The sequence below is a fragment of the Pseudonaja textilis genome, chromosome 1 (genome assembly GCF_049901715.1).
Source record: "Pseudonaja textilis isolate UNSWEBS1 chromosome 1, rPseTex1.2, whole genome shotgun sequence".
Lineage (NCBI taxonomy): Eukaryota > Metazoa > Chordata > Lepidosauria > Squamata > Elapidae > Pseudonaja > Pseudonaja textilis.
The window spans coordinates 114,107,999-114,129,182 of NC_141990.1; the positions used below are offsets into that span (position 1 = coordinate 114,107,999).

General features: G+C 36.0%; 1 protein-coding gene across 4 annotated transcripts in view; it reads left to right on the forward strand.

Moving 5' to 3' along the window:
- PHIP (PHIP subunit of CUL4-Ring ligase complex) overlaps positions 1-21,184 on the forward strand; it is an 84,510-nt gene that overhangs the window by 55,430 nt on the left and 7,896 nt on the right. For all 4 annotated transcript variants that reach the window (XM_026695125.2, XM_026695126.2, XM_087915032.1 and 1 more), the window contains exons 25-35: positions 1,674-1,781; positions 4,325-4,449; positions 5,750-5,832; positions 8,836-8,947; positions 9,146-9,207; positions 11,391-11,546; positions 11,991-12,111; positions 13,514-13,639; positions 16,563-16,635; positions 19,022-19,072; positions 20,965-21,114. In XM_026695125.2, coding sequence (XP_026550910.1) covers positions 1,674-1,781; positions 4,325-4,449; positions 5,750-5,832; positions 8,836-8,947; positions 9,146-9,207; positions 11,391-11,546; positions 11,991-12,111; positions 13,514-13,639; positions 16,563-16,635; positions 19,022-19,072; positions 20,965-21,114 — 1,167 coding nt within the window. The remainder of the gene's footprint in view (positions 1-1,673; positions 1,782-4,324; positions 4,450-5,749; positions 5,833-8,835; positions 8,948-9,145; positions 9,208-11,390; positions 11,547-11,990; positions 12,112-13,513; positions 13,640-16,562; positions 16,636-19,021; positions 19,073-20,964; positions 21,115-21,184) is intronic.

Consider the following 21,184-nt stretch of genomic DNA (forward strand, 5'->3'; position numbering starts at 1 on the left):
GCAAGGAAGCCTAGGTTAAAGTCTACCTGGGCGACTTGGGCCAGTCCAAGTCTCTAAGCTTGAACTATCTCACAACATTGCTGTTGTGGGGAAAATGAAGAGAAATCTCAGAATGAACTACCTTGAGCTTCTTGTAAAAAAAAGTGGGCTATAAAGTAAAGAAACAATTATGAATAAGAATTGCCAAGAAGGAGGTGGCAGCCTTTTGTATTCCCCCAAAGAGACTCTGAGTTGTCTTTCTGTTGAATGTAAGAAATAGTAGGGAGCCATTGGCAATCATTACTAAATCTGTTAATTTCAGTTCAGGTGATGACCTGGGCAAGACTCAATTCACATATCCTAGGCACTTTCCACATTGATTAGGCAAGACTGTACCTTTGAAAAGTGAGTGCCTTTTTGAAAACTTGCCATAACATTAACGATGTTGAGAAATGGCAATGTTCCAAGTTTTAAACACAAATTTAATTAATTATAACAGCCACCGGAAACTTCCAATGAACATGGCCAACTGACCAACCTAGGGGAAGGTTCTTCCAGACCAAAGCTTGTTCAACTATTAACAAGGAATTGAGTTCCCTTTGTTTTTATGACATATGAAGTATATTTCATGGTGAAATATAAAGACAGGAAGTTGTGACTCTATTTTATTACTTTTAAATAATCTATAGTGTTGGATTGTTTTGTTGCGAGTGGCTTAAATTTTCCAATTTTTATGAATTCTCACTGGCCAGGATTAACTGATTTATTAAAAATCTATTCTTTGACCACAAGAGGGAGCTAAGAGGTTTAAAAGTGTTTTTAAAGAAAAGTTTAGTGTTTTAAAATGGATGTTTAAATGTTTTTCCCTATAAGGTTAAAGAATCCGAAGGAATAGAGTCTAATATAAATAATGGCAGGCTACAAAGATTAATAAATATAAACAGAAATATTACTTTCCACAGCATGGAAAAAAAGTAGAGACATTTCAATTGATTGTCTCATCCAAATAATTTTGTTTCTATTTGGAAATTACTTCTGGACTTTGTGCTTGTGATGAAAAAAAAATGAGAGTTTGGTTTTGCTGATTAGATAGGTTTGTTGTTATAGAAATGGTTAGTGTATATTATTGTGTATACTAAAATTTGGAAACATTTTCATTAGATATATTTGTAAATCCCATATAAATGCTCCTATATGTGAGTGATAACTTGGAGCAAAGGAAGAAGACACACTGTTTTTTTTTCATCCTTACATGTAGCTCAAATTATTGTAAAATATGACAATCAATCCTTCTGATCAGTCAGTGGTCACACATTAGGATAATTTTATTTCAGATGCTTTGTATGCTAATCAACATAATGCATTGTAAAAACCATGTAAGTACAAAATGCTGAGACAATTGAATCTTGGTTAATTTACAGTGACTGCTTTATGTTATATTATTAATGAAAATGTGCATAAATGTGCTTCTCTAAACTAAACAAAGCTTCAAATAGATTCTTTTTAACAAAAGATATTTTCATAAAATGCTACTGAGGATTATACTATTCTAAAGGTTAATTGGCAACAGGTTACTATTTTTAATTGAAAGATTGAAAAATAATTGCTTTTGGCTAATACTTTCAGTTATAGTATTGGGTTCTTTTAGATTTACAGATATTCCATGCTTTAACTGTGATATTTAATTTCTGAAGGTTTACTATTTCCGGCAAGGTCATGAAGCATATGTTCTAATGGCAAAGAAAAACAAAATATATAGCATTAATCCTAAAAAACAGCCATGGCATAAGATGGAGTTACGGGTATGTGTCCTCCTTGCTCTTTCCTTTTTACATTCTTTGTATATGTAAAGTTTAGATATTATAGGTTCTTACTTGGGAATAAATCCTACTGAAATAAGATTTAACAGATGGGTATTTTACATAGTTTCAGCCTTTAGATCTAGCTATATGTGTATTTTCACATACAGTCCAGGTAATTATTTTATCATGTTTGAAAGGTCAAAACAGTAAGATAGTAGGCCTATTACAAGTGTACAAGAGTTATAAGTCATCCTCATTTAATGACCACTTTCACTGGCCACTTTGCAACAGCACTGAACAAGTGGCAGTTATGACGACTTTGTACTTACCATCCCTGTGGTCGTGATTGCAATTTGCAACCTTCCCTGCTGGCTTCCCAGAAGCAAAGTCAATGGGGAAGCAAAAAGGAAGTTAGACATTGTGGTCATATGAGGTCTTCACTTAATGTCCTGTGTGATCCTCATTAAATGATGGCAACAAGCAGCCTGCCAAATTGCAGAAATAGAGGATACAGATTATTTTAGGAACATTTTTGAAAACTCTTACTTTAGGAACTGTATAGAGGCTATTTGTTTCCTATATACTTTGTCTTATGCGAATACCAATTAAAAAGTATGTGAGAAAAGATTAATTTTCTATTCGATTACACTCTCCAGGGCTGCCAGATAGACAGATAGAAAATGAATTTCAGTCACACTGCTAATATAATTTTCCATGCCTTGCTATATATTACCAAAGCATTGCAAACAGTCAGCAACACCAGTCACAGATGTATTTACAATTGGGGGCTTGGGGCAGGCAATATATTAACTGACTGGCTGCTAAAACCCCTAGAGGCTACAATTTCTGTTTGGTGGATGTGAATATTAGCAGGAGGAGAGGGACAATTAGTGCCACTTTCCAAAAGAGAAGCCTTTCCTATTTACCTGCATTTATGTGTAATAAAACTTTTAACTTCACAAAAAAGAGCTAATTTTGAGTCATGGACTAACCATTGCATAGCAAATGAATTTTTTTTAATAGCTGAAAGATGAAAGGATGAAGAACTTCAGAAAAAGGCCACATAACAAGTTCAAGCATGACATTGTAGCAAAATACAACATGGACTACATCAAAATATACAAGATCATAAACAGTGCGCATACTATATAGAAATTTTGTCCAACATAGCCTCTATTCTACGTATGCAGCACCTGATGTTCACATATGTGGTCTCACACTTATCAAATAAACAAGTAGTTCTTGAGCCAGTGACAAATAGAATTCCATAGAATTTTAAAATTGGACAAGCTTGATCTGGCTTTTAGTTATCATCTGGCTCCTCTTCATGCATGTGGAGAACTGGATCTTGCACTGCAATCAAGCCTCTCCCTTAATATATTATAATTTGGTTCTCTTACTAGGACCATGTCTCTTGTCTTATTTTCAGGCATGGCTGGTTTGAGTGTTTTTTAAAATAGAATATTAGATTGGAGACTCCCAGTTAGTCTTAAACTGAAAAAAAGTGGGTTGAAATGGGCAAACTATTTAAAACTATAGGTAGATATGTGTGTGATTGAGCGTTGTGAATTATTTGCAATTGTGCATGTGTATATATAATAAGGCAGTGCTATCAGCACCAGTTATATGTGCAACCTAAATAGAATAATTAATTCTAAATAATCTTGGGAGGGTAGTTTTCTGGCAAGAGGGAAATGTTGTTTTAATATTCAACAGGGAGCAAAGTTGAAAAGGAAAAGGATAGGGATAGACTGGTGAATCTTTTGTCTTGGTCATACACTGGACTGCACTTTTTAAAACCCAGATCAAAAGAGAAACCATACTAGAAATAAACAATATGGGGGGTTGCCTCAGGTAGATAACAACATATATTCAGCAATACTGATAGAGCACCACTACTGAGACCAGTCAAGTGGTTGAGTCCCTTGCAGAATTCTTATTTGCTCTCTGAAGTCTTTCACCCACAGCTTTCAGATCTGGAATGGCTCCCTCAATACCTCCTGTGCAAAGTGGCTTGCTGACTTGTTCCAAAATTTATTCCATTCAGCTAAAGCCAAGGAACACACTGTCCTGGTTTAGGTAGAAAGACAGAAAAGATTATTCTCCAGTTTTTAGGCTGGAGACAGCGTTGCAGTTAGATCCCCTGGAATATCACAGAATGCTTATAATAAGTATATTTGGTCTCATTTTTTGAAAAAGTGTTACATCATAATCTTGGAAAATTTTGCATGTGTTTATAAGGAAGCTGTTCATAGACTGTCCTGCATTAATTTATATTTATTTTATTGAAGTACCATTTTATGTCTGATTACGTTTTGAGCAAAGTATTGTGATGGATATTGTGATGGACATCATACACAATGATTAGCAGCCTCCTAGTAAGGGAGGATAGAACATGACTGTTCACCAGCTGCTCTTGCTCTATTGTTTGGTTTAAGTCAGAGGTGTAAGTTACACGAATCTCTTCTTTTTCTCCCACCTTCTTTGTTTTCCACCTGAAAATCATGGTAAATTACTATCAATATTTTTTATTTTTGTTTAAGGAACAAGAGTTAATGAAAATAGTTGGAATAAAGTATGAAGTTGGGTTGCCTACACTTTGTTGCCTTAAACTTGCTTTTCTTGACCCCGATACGGGTAAATTGACTGGAGGATCATTTACAATGAAGTAAGAAAAATCAATGATCATCTATACAATTTTATTTATGTGTGTCTCTGTCTCTTTCTCACCCCATGTCCCACGTATACACCTTTGCAACGTGTTTTATATATATTCAAAATAAAATATGTTTCTAAAATTAATTTCACTTAAAGAGCTTAAATAATAAATTTGGGGTGATGTTTTGGAGATTTGAGAATATCTAATTACACAAGGAGGGTTTCCATTCTGTGCTTCCTCACCTCCATCCCCCAATGCATTTCAACCCTCCAGGATACATTTGGGAAACAGACTGGGAAAACAATCTGATCTCGCTATGATCGTTAAATGGGATAAATATAACTGGGTTTATTTTATTATCTACTTAAGTTAACAGTATGATGTCCAGAATATGCCTAAATGGTTCAAGGTATCCCCACATTTAATAAAAAATACTTTAATTTTTATTTAAAATGCTGAAGTCTTATATAATCTCAGGTGAGATTACTGAAATCTTTGAGGGGTCTGGGGGATCATTTTTGGGGAGCAGCAAACAGCACCTAAAAATGTTGTCAACCCCTCAGTTTATCATAGACAGAATTAGATTCAGGCAATTACTGGTTGATGATAGAAGTGTACTTGAGAGCATTGTTTATTAAAGCAAATATCTAAAATGTGCTTTAAGAAGCGTTATTTGATTGTAATTATGCCTATCTCCCAATACAGAGGGAACTCTCAGCAGGATGGATCTCTATTCTTCTTGCAGCCCTTAATATTCCTGCTTTGGGGGATGAAAATCTCTGAAATGAATTTTCCATTCTTGCATGACTAGACATGTCAACTTGTACAACATTAGATTTCATCTACAGAACTTTTCCCTAATAATGGAATATCTCTAGGCTGAAAATGTATAACTAAGGATAGAATTAGAATAATAGCTGGCTTGAGAACTCAAGTTTGTGAATGGTCAGGGAAAAGATAATAGACAGAAAAAGCTATTATTCCTATCTAGAGTTGATATCTATAGACAAGGAGTTCTTGCTGGAAAAAACAAACTGGCTGCTAGCCAAACTTTGGATGAGAAATGATAGGTGGCAAAAAGTTAGCTATAGTTTTTCCTTTCATCCCCCAACCCCAAGAAAACAACACATTTAGCTGCTTTTTCATTGAACTTTGCTATCAAACATATGCTTTAGTCTCTAGTTTTAAAAATGGAAATTAGTTGAGATTGTTCCACTATTTCTTGATATGTCTTTGAATGGATGAGTTCTCCAAAGTATTTATGATAGGTAACACATTTTTCATACTATTTCATTTTGATTATATCTAGGTATCATGATATGCCAGATGTGATAGATTTCCTAGTCTTAAGACAGCAGTTTGATGATGCAAAGCACAGAAGATGGAATATAGGTAGGTTCTCTAGAATACATTTCAGTGATTTCATGGTCAAAATTCCCTGTGTTTTCAATAGAATAAATACCTATCCTTTTGCATGTGTTTGGATCCTCATAGTTTTCCATGTGTTAGAAGTTCAGACAACAAGATTAAAAATCATTGCTCTTTCGAGAAAAGCTTGCCATAAAAGTTTTCATTATATTATCAAGTGAATAATGTTTTTGTTTCCAGTTATAGTTCTTTGATTAGAAATAGCAGGCTGTTGCCATTCATATCTGGAATAAGTAGTATAAATGTTTAATATTTTCAGACATAAAATTTATAGCATTCAGATTTCACTGTCATTGGAGACCCCACTTAACTTTCTTCTTTCTACTTACTCCTTTACTGTCTCCCATACTGGAAAATCACCCAGCCAGTTTAAAAACTTGCTTTTAAAAAATTAATTCCATAAGGTTTTGATCTTTAAATCTGGTCATGAGAATAGGTTATTTGAGGGAGTGCCCCTTCCCTATTATATCTACTCATTCCCACAGGTTGAGCAGGATGGGTATCCTATCTACTAAGGAGTTCCATCTGGCAGGATCTTTTTTGCTATGGCCCTACCCTTTGGAACATCAACCCTATGAGGTTGCCCCATTTCTGTTGTTCTGAAAAAAAATCTTACATGGTTTCTTCATGAATAGTTCTCAGTGTTCAATTTAGTTTTACAGCTTTTCTTTATTTGAGTTGGTTTTATCTTTATATTTCATAAACAACATTTTAACAAATAAAATGCTAAACTTGTTGGATCAAAGGAAAAAAAGGTCTCTTTAGAGTTGGTATTTAACTGGTTCACACTGGTTCGGGAGAACCGGTAGCAGCGATTTGGCATCGCCGAACTGGTAGTAACTTCTGGCTGGCCATGCCCCTGACCTGGTCGCCCAGTCGCCACTCCCTTGTTTGCCCAGCCCACCTGATGCTCGCTCGCCTGCCTGCCACTCGTCTTGCCCAGTCACTCCTCCCCTCCTATGCAGCACGTTGGGTCCTCGTGGCTTGCCTTTCTAACCTGCTTTCCCCTTGTGGTGCCTGCATCCCACCTGAGCAGCCCTGATCTGCCTGCTCACAGGTAAGCCTGCGAGTCTCGTTAGCCCCTCCCCCTGCAGTCCCGGACCTCCCCCTGCCATCCCCGGGCTTGGCTGGCTGGCTAAGCCATCACGTGCGCTCTCCCAGCTCTCCCTACCACGTAGTGGCCGTGGTGCAGTGAGCAGTGGTAGAGGTGCCCCGAAAGGGAGAGCGGGAACTCCTGGAGCTGCTTGTTGGGACATTGCAAGGGGATAGGATGGAAAAAGTCCAGCCTGTCTTTGCTCCTCAAACTATAGGCAGCAACATCCGGAAGAGACAAAGTTTCCTCTGACTTGGGGGAGGATTTAAAAGAGTGCAGCAGTCTGAGTGCAGGTGGGCTAAAAAAACCCTTTTCTTTGGGTTGAGGTGGAGCCAGTTCCCCCCGCCTAGACCGTCACAGCATTCACACATTCTGCCAACATGTGAATGAAATTGCCTGGCCGAGCAGGGTCTATTGCTGCTTTTGACAAGACAGAGGGCAGGACCAGTCGGTCAGGTGAGGCCATCCAGACGATTCCCCCAGTGCCTGGAGGCTGCGAGGGTCCTGAATAGAGGTGTCAGAATAACAGAATAACACTTAGAAGGGACCTTGGAGGGAACCTTATACCATTTCAGAGAAATGGCTGTCCAGTCTTTTCTTAAAAACTTCCAGTGATTGAGCACCCAGAACTTCTGGAGACAGGCAGTTCCACTGGTTAATTGTTCTCACTGTCAGGAAGTTTCTCCTTAGTTTTAGGTTGCTTCTCTCTGTTTGCCCAGTTTCCATCCATTGCTTCTTGTTTGCCTTCTGGTGCTTTGGAAAATACATTGCTCCCCTTCTTTCTGGCAGCCCCTTAAAAGCCTGTTGCCTATCATACTCTTGGGCAAAGCATGTGAGCCATTTTCTCTTTTCAGTGGATCATGGAAGTACATCTGTAGTATGTAGATAATAAGTCAGAAAAAGGTGAAGTTTTTTACAGAACTATAGATACGTTGAGGCTGGGTGTGACAAGGAATCGCTGGGAGAGGAGGGGCCAGACGAGGCATCCCTTGACATGAGTGACATTGAGTTCGCCACGCCTACCCAGTCACATGACCAGCAAGCTACACCCACCCAGTCACATGACCACCAAGCACGCCCACCCAGTCACATGACCACCAAACCACGCCCACCAAATAAGCCATGCCCACAGAACCAGTAGTAAAAAATTTTGAATCCCACCACTGGGTCTCTTGGATATTTTAAACAACTTTGAAAACCCAAGAAATCAAAAGTTAGAAGTACCCACACTTGAAAATATTACACGGAATTAAAATAGTTTTTGATAGTGTGCAGTATACTAACTAGTAGGACTACACTATTATCTTTCTGTATAAGCACAAAATATCAGTGGGAAAATTGGTATTCCATCAGATGCTTGAATGGTTGCAAAATAAAGTTGTATAATGGCAAAATAATTAAGTATGGATTTCCCATTGGTACTATTCATCTGTCTTGTTGATGCTAAAATTATACCCCAGACAAATTATTTTTTAAAATCTGTTCTTCCTCTTTTTTATTTAGATGTAAAGCTATTCTATTCCTTTGCATTTTAAATTATGAAAAAGGAGTATGGATGGTAGTCTCAACATGAAAAGACCTTATAATATCTTATCTTCTATTTATAGACACCTGGTAGAAGCCACAAACATAGAAAATGTCTCTAATGTATAATTCATGTTGCAGAATAGTGTCATGGCAAAGGCACAATCACCCTCAGCCACAGAGAATCGTATGCTTAGAAAAATTTCCTTGTTTATTAAAATAATGTTTCTGGATCAACTCAATTTACCTTTGTAGGGGATTTGAGTTTTTAATTGAATGAATCAAACCTATATTAAAAATAGTAATGCATATAAAGATGGTTAATTATATAGTTTGGTATGCCTGTCCAGGTGATCGATTTAGATCAGTAATTGATGATGCATGGTGGTTCGGAACAATAGAAAGTCAAGAACCTCTTCAGCCTGATTATCCTGACAGCTTGTTTCAGTGCTACAATGTCTGGTTAGTATATTGCCAATACAGCAATATTTAATTTCTCTGTTTTTTTAAAAATAAAATAAAGTTCATTTAACTGTAAACTGATAAATGTCATTGCAATAATTTATATCTACTGTTTAAAATTGGCAAAATGTATTATCAATAAATATTTAGATAAATAATATTGTCCAAAATGTTTTTTTTATCTTTTTTTCCTTGAAGTTGGGACAATGGAGATACTGAGAAAATGAGCCCATGGGATATGGAGCCTATACCAAACAATGGTATGTGCCTGCTTTCTCCTTGATGTACAGAAAGAGGATATAGAACTTAATGTCTGCAGATGTGATAATTTAAAAAACTGATTTTTCTTTAAAAGAGGAGAGAACTAGTTTTGGTTAATGAAATGATTGTGGGAAATTCAATAATTGCATTTTGTTTAATGCTTCTGGTTTTCAGGACTGTTGAGGTTCATTGGGCAAAAGTATTGTGAACTCTTTAGAACAGGGGTGTCAAACCTGCGGTGTCACGGCAGCATCACATGACGTATCAGGATTTTTTCCCCCTTTGCTAAACTAGGCAGGGGTGGGGCCAACATGAGATACATCTGGTCCATGGGCCAGGAATTTGACACTAAATTAGAAGCAGTAGGAAAAAAGTAATAATTTCAATTGTTAAGCCCCTGTTTTGTTTATTTAGATTAGTATGGTTCATAAATTGCCTAAAAGGTGTGAAAACCCACACATAAGTTGGCTGGGCTTATTGGTTAAGCCCAAAATTCTGGTCCTGCATTGTTTTTATCTTCATAACATCAACCTGATTAGTTGCTGGAAAATGATAAAGAATTGTTATGCTGCTATCGGTATAGTCTCTTCAGTTATAAAATTACAAGGGAAGTATATTTTCCTTGGTAAATATGGCAAATGAAACATAGAAACCTGTTCATAAATAGAACACTAATTAAAACAATTCGTACATTTTTACAGAAAGAATCCCATAATTCAGTACCTCATGTGAAGAGGTGTAGGAACTGTTGTTATAAAGGAACAATGATTCATTATAAGTTCTAAAGAGTACTTTACATTATTTAAAGTTGGAAAATTTTGTTATTATCTTTCCGAACTACATTTCCTTTTTGTCTGCTATTGTTATTCTTTGGGCTATTAAGGGATCTCTTTTAATCAGAAATGATAAACTGAATTTGGCCTAAGGATCAAATCCAGCTCCTGTGGGGCCATAGGAATAGGATAACAACTTTGCATATTATTTACATTTTAAACCTTGATATACATTTCTCTGGAGAGCATACAGGGAGCCATTTCTCCCCATTTTCTCAAGACAATAATTGGATTTGCGTGTACCTTCTACAAAAGTGGAGAAGGGGTACTGCAGAAATTTTCCCCACTAGGTAAGTTGTTAGTTTCTTCAGGCTTTGCCCAGAGTATACCTGCTCTGTAGTGCTTCAACTGGAAGCCACCTCTCATGATACTTGATTGAGAATTAAGTAGGGGGCTTCTGGAGATTTCTCATAGTGAGTACATTTTCAGGTAGAGAGAAACACACAAACTTGCTCAGCCAGAAACAGTTAGATGTGATTCATTGTCAGGAACCAGACACTGGGCAATCTCTAAGTTTGGAGTTGGGTAAAGCAGATCAGATCCTGCAGAGGACAAACAAAATCTGGAAGGCTTCGCCATTGACTTGACAAAGTGGAGATCCTCTTTCTTAATGCTAGGATCTAGGGCTGTTTTTAACCACTTTATCCAAAGTCCTCAGTACTTATAATCAGATGCCAAAGTTTTGGGAAATAATATTTACCAGTATATTAGTTTCATATTGAGATAATTTGTTTGGATATGTTTCATCCTGCAATACCTTGTAAAACAGATAGATTTAAACATATTTGAATAGCATGACTTACATCATTTTTAACTTTGTTGTTGCTTTAAAAAAAAGCATAGTTTAAATATAGGGAGGAACATATTCCAGCTTCAAGACTCCTAAAATTCCCCTTTTCCAGTCTATGAGGTTCTCTTTTAATAGGAACAACATTTTTCATGGCATAGATGTGGAATATCAACAATGTAATTTATTGTAATTTTGAGTGGAAAAGCATGCAGTTTTGATTGTTTTTATATCTCTGTTTTTACTATATTGTAAGCTGCTCAGATTTGCCTTGGACAGCGAGATGGCAGTCATGTCAATTTAATAAAGTTATGCAATTTAATACCTGGACTGTATTAATATTTCCTTTTTAAAGAGTCATCTTCCACCTTTATTTTAACATGAAAACTTGATTAAATTGTATGTTAATGGCAGAGGTTGGATAATAGAGATGTATATGCTGAATCCAGTTGTAATATTTCTATCACATGGCTATTATTGTTGAGATAATATTAACAACATTGCATTTCCTTAAATGCATTTTGTATTAATAATTACTGTTATACCTCATGCTTTATTACAGCTGTGTTTCCGGAGGAACTTGGAACTAGTGTTCCTTTAACTCATAATGAAAGCAGATCTTTAATATACAAACCTCTGGATGGAGAATGGGGTTCCAGAACTCGTGATGATGAATGTGAAAGAATAATTTCAGGAATAAATCAACTGATGACTTTAGGTAATAATTTTAGTATGGCAGAAGCAACACAATACATACACACACACACACACACACACACACAATCTCTAAATGAATATCAAATCAAATCAAATTTAACTCCTGCTAACTTACATGGAGGTATCCATATAATCTTCTTGGCATTATAAAGAAAAGATTTGCAATTCCTTTTTCCAAGTTCTGTACTATGTCCCAATCTAACCTTCATCCCTGGAAGTTTGTCCCATCCAATGTGAACACAACCAACTCTGCTAAGCCTTGTGGATCATCAAGGTTGGATGAATACTGCCACCTCGGTGGGCAAGTAACTTTTTTCTTATATCAGATAGTTATAAAATCCAAATCTAGATGTGTTTAAGTGTCTTGTTGCTTTAGCATACATGCATTTGTTTATTTATTTGTAAAAACATTGTTTTTCTGAAATCTAAGAACATTTTATTGTAGATATTGCTTCCGCTTTTGTGGCACCAGTGGATTTCCAGGCTTATCCAATGTACTGCACTGTTGTTGCATACCCCACTGATCTCAGTACAATTAAGCAGAGATTGGAAAATAGATTTTACAGGTTTGTTCTAAAGTTCATTTTATTCAAACTTTGTTTATGCCACTTGTTTTATATGCATTATTAAAACATTTATTATTGGTCTACAGCAGAGGTGTCAAACCCAATTGCATCGCAGGCCACATTGTGACATATCTGGATTATTTTTGCCTTTGCAGAGCTGGGATGGGTGTGGCCTATGTGGGCAGTATCTGGTCCATGAGCCACGTGTTTGATACTCCTGGTTTACAGCATAGATTTACTAAAGTATTTGCCACAATATCATGTAGAGATATCCTTGACCTTGTATTTAATTTTTCCCCGTGTGATTTTTAGTATCCATTGATCTTAAAAGCAATGTTTTGAAGCTGCTTAAAAAATTAATATTAGGAAGAAGACTATTTCAGTTATCCTGTTAAAGCTTTAGAATTTCATTCTTATGGAAGTCTGTTGCATTTCCTCATTAATGACGTTCCAAAAATTGGTGAAGACAATAATTTTTATGTATGCTTTTTATTTGGTTTTCCTCCCAAATGTCTTAGGTAGACTAACTTATATTGCCAGTTTTTTTATCCTGAAACTGGTTTTTGTGTTAAGGTTTAGTAAAGAATGTTTTTAAATTGTAAAGTCTGTTGATACAAAAATGATTAAATGAAAATATAGACAGTGAAAGCTCTGTTCTCTAACTTTATTTAGCAACCTAATTTCATTTACCTAAGAAACTGCATTAACAGGATTTTCAGAAAACAGTTTTATACCAGCTTTGCACAATCTCAAAAGTCCCTTTTGAACTGCTCCCTTTAATGCACTTTGAGAATTTTAACAAATAGTATTCAAGAACACTTGAAACTGTTTATATTTGCACATATATTTTATTCTTCTGGCTATTAGGAGAACACTTTTAGTGCTGGCACTTCAAACAGGAAATGTTCTCACCAATGAAGAAGAATATTTGTAGCTCAGGATTGAAAGGAGAGGTCCTTGCTATTCTCTGAGCTTGCGTGTTTTCTTGCAGACGTTTCATTACCCAAACTAGGTAACATTATCAGTGCTCCTAAAGAGTGCTGAGAAATGTTATTCGTTTACCAGATATTAGCTTTATAGTATTTCCAATCCACATTTTTCTTGAAAACTTTTTATTTTCAAATTTTATTCTTTTTATATTTTAGGAACCATGCAAAGATTTTTATGTCTCAGGAAATAAGAACAATATAAAAACACTAAGTCTAAACATATACCTACATCTTTCTTGGATTTCCTAATTAATATATAAATAAATATGTAGCTATATTCCAAGTTGTTAGTAATTAAAGGGAAACAAAATAATTCATTAAACATTTGTATCATAAGTAGCTAAAATTGTTTTTTTTAACTTCCAACAATATTTTAAATGTATAATAATACTGGTTTTTGTTTAAATTCAAAGGCGACTTTCTTCCCTTATGTGGGAAGTTAGGTATATAGAATATAATACACGGACATTCAATGAACCAGGAAGTCCTATTGTCAAGTCTGCCAAATTTGTCACAGATCTTTTGCTGCACTTCATAAAGTAAGTTAATAAAGTTCAGAGAACAAATCTTAATATAATTGAACATTTTTAATTTGTGTGGGAGTTGTATATTTTACGTATTTATAGTTTATAATATTTATGTTTACAAAGGAGAGAATGCACTAACTGCTGATGAATACCTTGGGTATACTAGCACTTGAAACACTTGCAGTCAGGTAAACTGAGATAATTCACACAGGCGTTAATCAAAGGCTTTTTTGCTCCAGATTTGTCTCTCACAGTCAAATTTAGAGCTTCAAGAAATGTCCCCTTTCCTTCAATATTAGAGGAAAGAGAAAAAGATAAGATGCTACTATTTATTCAGAAACTCCTTCAATTTAATAGTAGTAGAATCAAATAATTATTTGGTCTTGTCCAGAATCAATATCCAAGATTATTATACAGATCATTCCACTTCATCACCACCACTGAATGGATACGACTGAACTAGATCACATCTTTGGACTAAGAAATCTAGTATGAATTGCTATAATAGTATGTTTTATTTTCTTGATGTTATAGGTTAGTCTTCTGTCACAACTTCTTCATTAAATTTCTTAGGCTCAGCAGATTCAGATTTTGGTATACCCCAGGCCCTTAACTCATCAAGACACACAGTATCTACAGTGCTGTTTTTTCTGCTCCTAAAGCACAACTTTCTGAAACCATCTCTGTATTCCTCCTGGATACTTAATGATTATTGCTCTTTGTACTTTTGTTTAATATACTATCCATCACAATAGCACCACCTTTGGTGAAGGATGAAGATGCTGCTTAATGAAGGATTTCTTGAGCTTCTTGAATTAGTGAATGTCACACATTTTCCACAACTGAATGGAATTGGTTCATCTTTTACTACTGCACCTGCCGCATTCTATCTTTCAATATTTATGATTAAATAAAAGTTGCTAATAGCAGGTCAACTTCAAGTGGAGTAACTGTCACCCTTATCCATTCTTTTGAAAGTCTCAAAGGCTTCAGTTCTGAGTAATGCAGATTATGATCAGTGTACTTTGAGACATAAGGAATACTAATGAATTAATTTCTGCATTTTTCCTTCCTCTTTTGAAGTAGCTTCCATTTCCTCACAGGGCGCAGCTGTTGGAGATTAAAACACATTATTGTTATCAAAAGACTTCATGTATAACTTGAATGTATAAATATTTACTAAGGATCCACTTGGATTTTTGTCTTCCATCACATATTGGCTAGTGTATGCACATCAGTGGCATGAAACATGAAATTACCCAAACTTGTGAATAAGCTACTTTTCATTCTGTTTAAGATAAAAATTATCAAGAATTTTATTATATTTCCACACAAAGAATATCTGATTTACCAAGCAGTGTTTTTGACTACTGACATTCCATAGTAGAGAGTGGAATGGTTGTTTTTGCTTTGCTTGATTTTTTTGTTTAGTTCAATCTTCATAATTATAGACAATTTTCAGAGTAATTCCTACACTTTTTTCCCTATCTTTAATTTCTATATCTAATTTTTAATGTTAAAACTCCGAATACAGTTTTTTTAAATTAGGGTTTTTTTTTGGTGAAAAGTTTTCATGTGAATCAAATGCTTCTTTCACCATTCTTTCTTAAATCTAGGGATGAAATTATATGTTTCCATAGGACCTCTACTCTTAAAATGCACACAGGCTTCCTTTTTTGTTAAAAGGGATTATAAAAAAAGACTAGGTTATTTTTAGTGTTTTTCAGAGACAAATATTGCTAGTATTCACATTTGCTAAGCAATACTTTTGAAGATCATTCCTGATTACTCTAGCATCTTTGGCAATATTATTAAGAGTGTCTTGCTACTGGAATTTCCATGTTTGCCCATAACTCAGTTGTTGTTGTCTTTTTTCATTCAATATTACCATATTTTTCACACGATAAGATGCACCCCCCGCAAAACTGGGTGGAAATGTGTGCGCCTTATAGAGAGAATGTTGCCGAAGCCCCGCCAACCCAGTGGTCCCCAACCTCTGGCCTCTGCCTCCCAGCAATTGTCCTCCTTGCAGCAAACAGCCTGGTCAGCTTCAGCACAGCCTGAATTAGCATGAGTAGCTGATTGGCAATTGAATCAGACTCCCGGAATAATGCCTATCAGTTCCAGGCTGCAGAGATCGCCAACGCCGCATGCCTGATTTTCGGCCTCTGTGCATCCTGTTTTGGGCCTCTGCATCCCATTTTGGGCTCTTTGTGTCCTGTTTTCAACCTGTTCCAATCACTGCCACATGGAACGGGCCAAAAATGGGATGCGCAGAGGGTGAAAATGGGGTGTACAGAGGCCAAAAACTAGATGTGCAGAGGCTTGAAAATGGGATGCGTGGAGACTAAAAATGGGGTGCGCAGAGGTGGCAATAGGTGGCGGCAATCAGCAGTGATGGTGGTGATGGATAGCCGTGATCCCTGCAGCCTGGAACAGCTGATCAGTGGTATTCCAGGAGGCCAATCCAACTGCCAATCAGCTGCTCTTGCTAAATCAGGCTGTGCTGAAGCTGACCAGGTTGTTTGCTGCAAGGAAGCAGATTTTTCCGCTTTGTTTTCTTCCCCAAAGCTAGGTGCATCTTGTGGTCTGGACTGGAGCCTCTTATAGTGCAAAAAATGTGTGTACTTATCACATCATCTCTTGGAAGGACTGTTTTGTGCCTTCTTTGTAATAATTCTTAATATTTACCTCTCAATTACACTTTAAAAAACATGAAGACTTGATTTCTTTCCTTTGGCTGAATCTCTTGGTGATCATGTACAAACTCAAGCAGTGCCCTGCTGCAAGTATATTAATTTCCTGTTGGAACAGTTATATATCAGTTATTGAAACATTTAGATTTTTTTTTAATGCTGTAGTACACTGGAAGTACAAAAATATAAAGTAGTGGATGCAGATAAGTTCATTAATGTCTAGTGTTTGTTTTGAACAGGGATCAGGCCTGTTATGATATAATCCCACTCTACAATGCCATGAAGAAAAAAGTCTTGTCTGATTCAGAAGAGGTAAGTTAATTCAACATGCAATACATTTTAAAGGAAAGTGGTGGTTTTGTCTCAAAATTCTGTTTTTCAGCCCAATGCTTCAACCTAAAATTAATACTTGGCAATAGAAATAAAATACAATACCTTAAACAACAATCTGTATTACAAAAGTTTAATGCAGTAAAAAATCTGTATTGGGAAGACATCTTTAGATAAGAATGACTGCTATTGCCGTTTATAAATGCCTGTTAATAGTGTCATGTAAGTCCAATCCTTGTTCACATGTATGGCTGTGCCAAATCTGAGTACAGATAGTGTAGGGACTACAACTGGAACAGAAGGTCCCATGACCACAACTGTGGTAAGGATTTTATTTCAGCTTTCCTTACCTTCTGTTACCTAGCTGGAATGCTCACCCCAGTTTGGATGATTATCAAGAAGGAAATTAATATTTGTATTTACATTAATCGGCAAGGAAGGGATTATAGGAGAGTAAGCAGGCCATGATGAGAAATACACATAGAAAGGAAACTGTCTGCCTAGCTCACCCCCCCACCCCCTTTACTAGGCAAACAAAAGCCAAAGTTGCGACATGATTAAAATCTTACAAGCAGTAGCTGTGAGGTGGCTAATTAAGGTTACAGAGCTGAGCTTGTTAACTTGCATTTAGCACCTTTGGGAGAAGTGCTGGGGAGAAAAGCAGCTCAAGAAGAGATCACTTGTCTAAACAATTTCTGCAAGGTGGGAACAAAAGAAAAAAAAATGGGTCAGGTACAGGGCATTGTGCATTTGTTGACTGCAGTGATGAACATGTGACAGAAATTGCAAAGTTGTAAATGTGCATCTTGGTTGCAAAGTTTTTTTTCAGAGCCATTGCGACTTGTGTTAATGCACAAGGTAGTTGATAAGCGGTAGGTCGGTAAAGCTGGTATTACATCCCCAAGTATGAGCTTTAGGGGTTCTATCTGCAAACTGATTTTATTTCTTAGAATCTTATCTTTCTGATAGAAGATAGAATAGAGTAAAACAAAACAGAAGAGTTGATCTGTAATTCTATAATTTCCAAATGAAGATGTACACAAAGGCTACATCACTTTGGAACAAAGAACACACACGTGCACACACACACACACACACACCCCGCGCGCACACACACACAGATTGCTCTGAGACTTAGTACAGGCATTTGTAAGAATCTCAAATTTTAAAGAGCATAGAAACTTTAAACTCAGAAATGGCTTTAATTTGTCATGTACTTTTAAAAAATTGGCTTTATAGAATCCCAGAGTTAATATTGAGCTTGTTTATATATTATTATAAAATTGGAAGAAACCCGAATGTTTATTGTGATGCTGCAATTTTCATATTCACAGTATTATTTTCACATAGTCAATCATTGCAGATGAATTATTGTTTTATTATTCTTTATGATGGTATAAAGAAAACTAGATTAGTATTAAAGAGACGTTATTTTTAGCCATAAACTAGTTTCTAGAATCCACATGTTGAAACTTTAGGAAGGCATTTCCTTATTTTAGTATAACAGAGTTGGAAGGGATCTTGGAGGTCTTCTAGTCCAAACCTCTGCTCAAAGCCTATGCCATTTCAGACAAATGGTTGTCCAATCTCTTTTTAAATATTTCCAGTGTTGGAGCATTCCCAATTTCTGGAGGAAAGTCATTCCACTGATTAATTGTCCTAACTGTCAGGAAATTTCTCTGTAGTTCTAGGTTAGTTCTTTCCTTGATTAGTTTCCATCCATTGCTTCTTGTCCTGTCCTCAGATGGCTTTGAAGAATAGCTCTTCTTTGTGGCAACCCCTGAGATAAGGGAATCATGTCACCCTATGTCTTTCTTTTCATTAAACTAAGCATACTCAATTCCAGCAACTGTTCTTTATATGTTTTAGCCTCCAGTTACCTAATTATCTTTTCTGCACTCTTTCTAGAGTCTCAACATCTTTTTTTACCTCATGGTGATCATTATGTTTTGCTTTGCTTTTTTGTTCAGTTTTTATCATAATGTTTTCCCCATTCCTGCTTAAACCTTGCAAAATGGATTGTATAATTTGTACGTTTGTAGCATTGGCATCATATACACAGAGAAGTGAGAAATGCTGAATCTAATAGAACCAACTATAGCAAAATGTGTGCTGTGCCTAGTGATAGGCAAGCAGAATTTTATTGTGCGGTGATAATTTCTCTCCAAAAACATGTGACATCCATTTACTTGATTACAATCAATGGGTTGTGCAGTTGCCATATATGTTTTAGCACACAATAAAAACGAAGAAGCACATAATTCCTTGATATAAATTTAAGAAGGAACAATAAGGTTGTGTCAAAGTGAAATATTTTTCAAATGCTGAATGTTTTTACATCATATAATGGATATTTTGTTGCCCAAAGGAAGAAGAAAAAGATGCTGACATGCCAGGAACTTCCACAAGAAAGAGGAAGGTAATTTTTGTTCTAAATCTATATTTCTGATTTGATAATGTGCATTTACAACCTGTTAAGCAGCCAGAGTCACCTTGTAAAGGAGATGGGCAGCAAAAAATTTAATAAGTAAAATAAAATTTGACATAGGAGGGCTCACATAGCATGAATAACCCACCTGGTTCCATATCACAATCATTTGACTAGTTTTATGTACCGAGAGCACAGAAGATGATCGTATTAGAAGTAGCCTCAGAAGTTAATCCTTGCTCAGTGTAATTTCCACAAAGGCATTGCAACAGATGACTATCCAGCTTCTGCCTGGTGAAACAGAGTTTGGGAAATAGAAGAGGCAGCACAACTGTTAAGAGACGAGTGTAAACAGAGTTATTACAGAACAAGATTCATGAATCCAGGGAAGGATAAAAGTGTGAAACAGTATCAGGTGCCCAATAAACAGAGACCAAACATAACACTGCCTTAATTACACTTGCTATAGGCTTTAGGCTGTGTAGTAGAGTTATTTTAATAGGTTTTCATATTGTGTTATCCTACTAGCATTTAAGATATTTTCAGAATCCAAATGATCCTTGTTTTCTGAGGTTGCTGCCTTGCTTTTGATATTTCTCTTCGAAAGTGCCCAGGAAGGCAAATTTTTCCACTGGTTTATAACTCTTACAGTCAAGTATCTATGGAGGTTCTCAGTCATCCAGGTCATGGTTGTCCCAAAGGTGCTTTTCCAAGAGGCAACTTTAAAAAACAACAACACAAGAAGTCCATTTGCCTCTTGAAAAAGCACCTTTGGGTCTTATAGTCAATATATTTTTCTAGTTTCAATCCATTAGTTCTGGTTCTGCCCTCTAGGGCAATAGAAAATAGTATGCATCTCTGTGTCTTTCTTAGACTGAATGATATTCAATTCATTTAATCATCCTTCCTAGGATTTGGTTTCTAGTTTCTTCATAAACTTGCTCAGGGGTATTGATGTCTTTTTTGTACAGAACTTGACACAATATCTCAAAAGAGATATAACTAAGGAATGGTACAGTGGGACAGTTTGTAACTATGCTTTATTTCTGCCTTTGATTTCCTTTCTCTCCAAATGCAAGACTTTTCTTCCTGTTTTAGTCCAATATTCAAGCTGGCTTTTTAAAAATGTTCTCTCTATTATAAAATGTTAATTTGATCCTTACGGTGTTATGTCATCTGTGGATTTAATACTCAACCCCTGAATGTTGTCATTTAATTCTTTAATAACATGTTTAAAAGCATGGTTCTTAGAACAGCTGGCCAGAGTCATTTTTCAGAATGAGACAGGTCATATAAATGTAATAAATAAGTTCTTCCCTATGCCCACATCTGATATGGAGCTACTTACAAGTACTTTGTAGTCATGACCAAGATGTCCATCAAGTGTTCCAACAACCAAGATTTTAATCCTTCCAACTGCTACAAAGGAAGTTGTGAGGCCTTCTCTTTAAATAAAAATTATGTGCTAAGTCAGTATCACAGTGGAGATATTTTTCATTCACTCAGTGTCTGAAACTCAAAGGTGTATATTTTTATGGTATCTCCAAAGAATCTGTGTCATTTAGAAGGAACAGTTAACTGTCACATCACACGGAGAGGCTTTTACTAACTATAAATATGGCTGAGTTAATTTTAGGCTAAATCAAATCTCTTCTGATTTAATTGGTCGAGTCAGCTCAGATTTTGAGTCTGCATGACATGCCTGCTACTCCCCATCTATGTATATATGTTTTTTAATACCACATATTTATGTGTTTAATAATTATAAAACTAATTGTTATAGGATAACTTGGATAATTATGAGTTGGAATTTCAGCAAGGAAATATGTAATAAAAGATAGTAACAAAAACATAATAAAAGCTGTGTAAAATTGCCATTACAGGAGCATCAGCCAAAGAGAAGGCTGCGTAACAGAGCTCAGTCATATGATATTCAGGCATGGAAGAGGCAGTGTCAGGAATTGCTAAATCTGATTTTTCAGTGTGAAGATTCTGAACCATTTCGCCAACCAGTGGATCTTATTGAGTATCCAGTGAGTACTGAAAAAAGTTAGCATTTTACTGAAACATTCCTCTTAAAAAATGTAGAAGAATGACTATCCT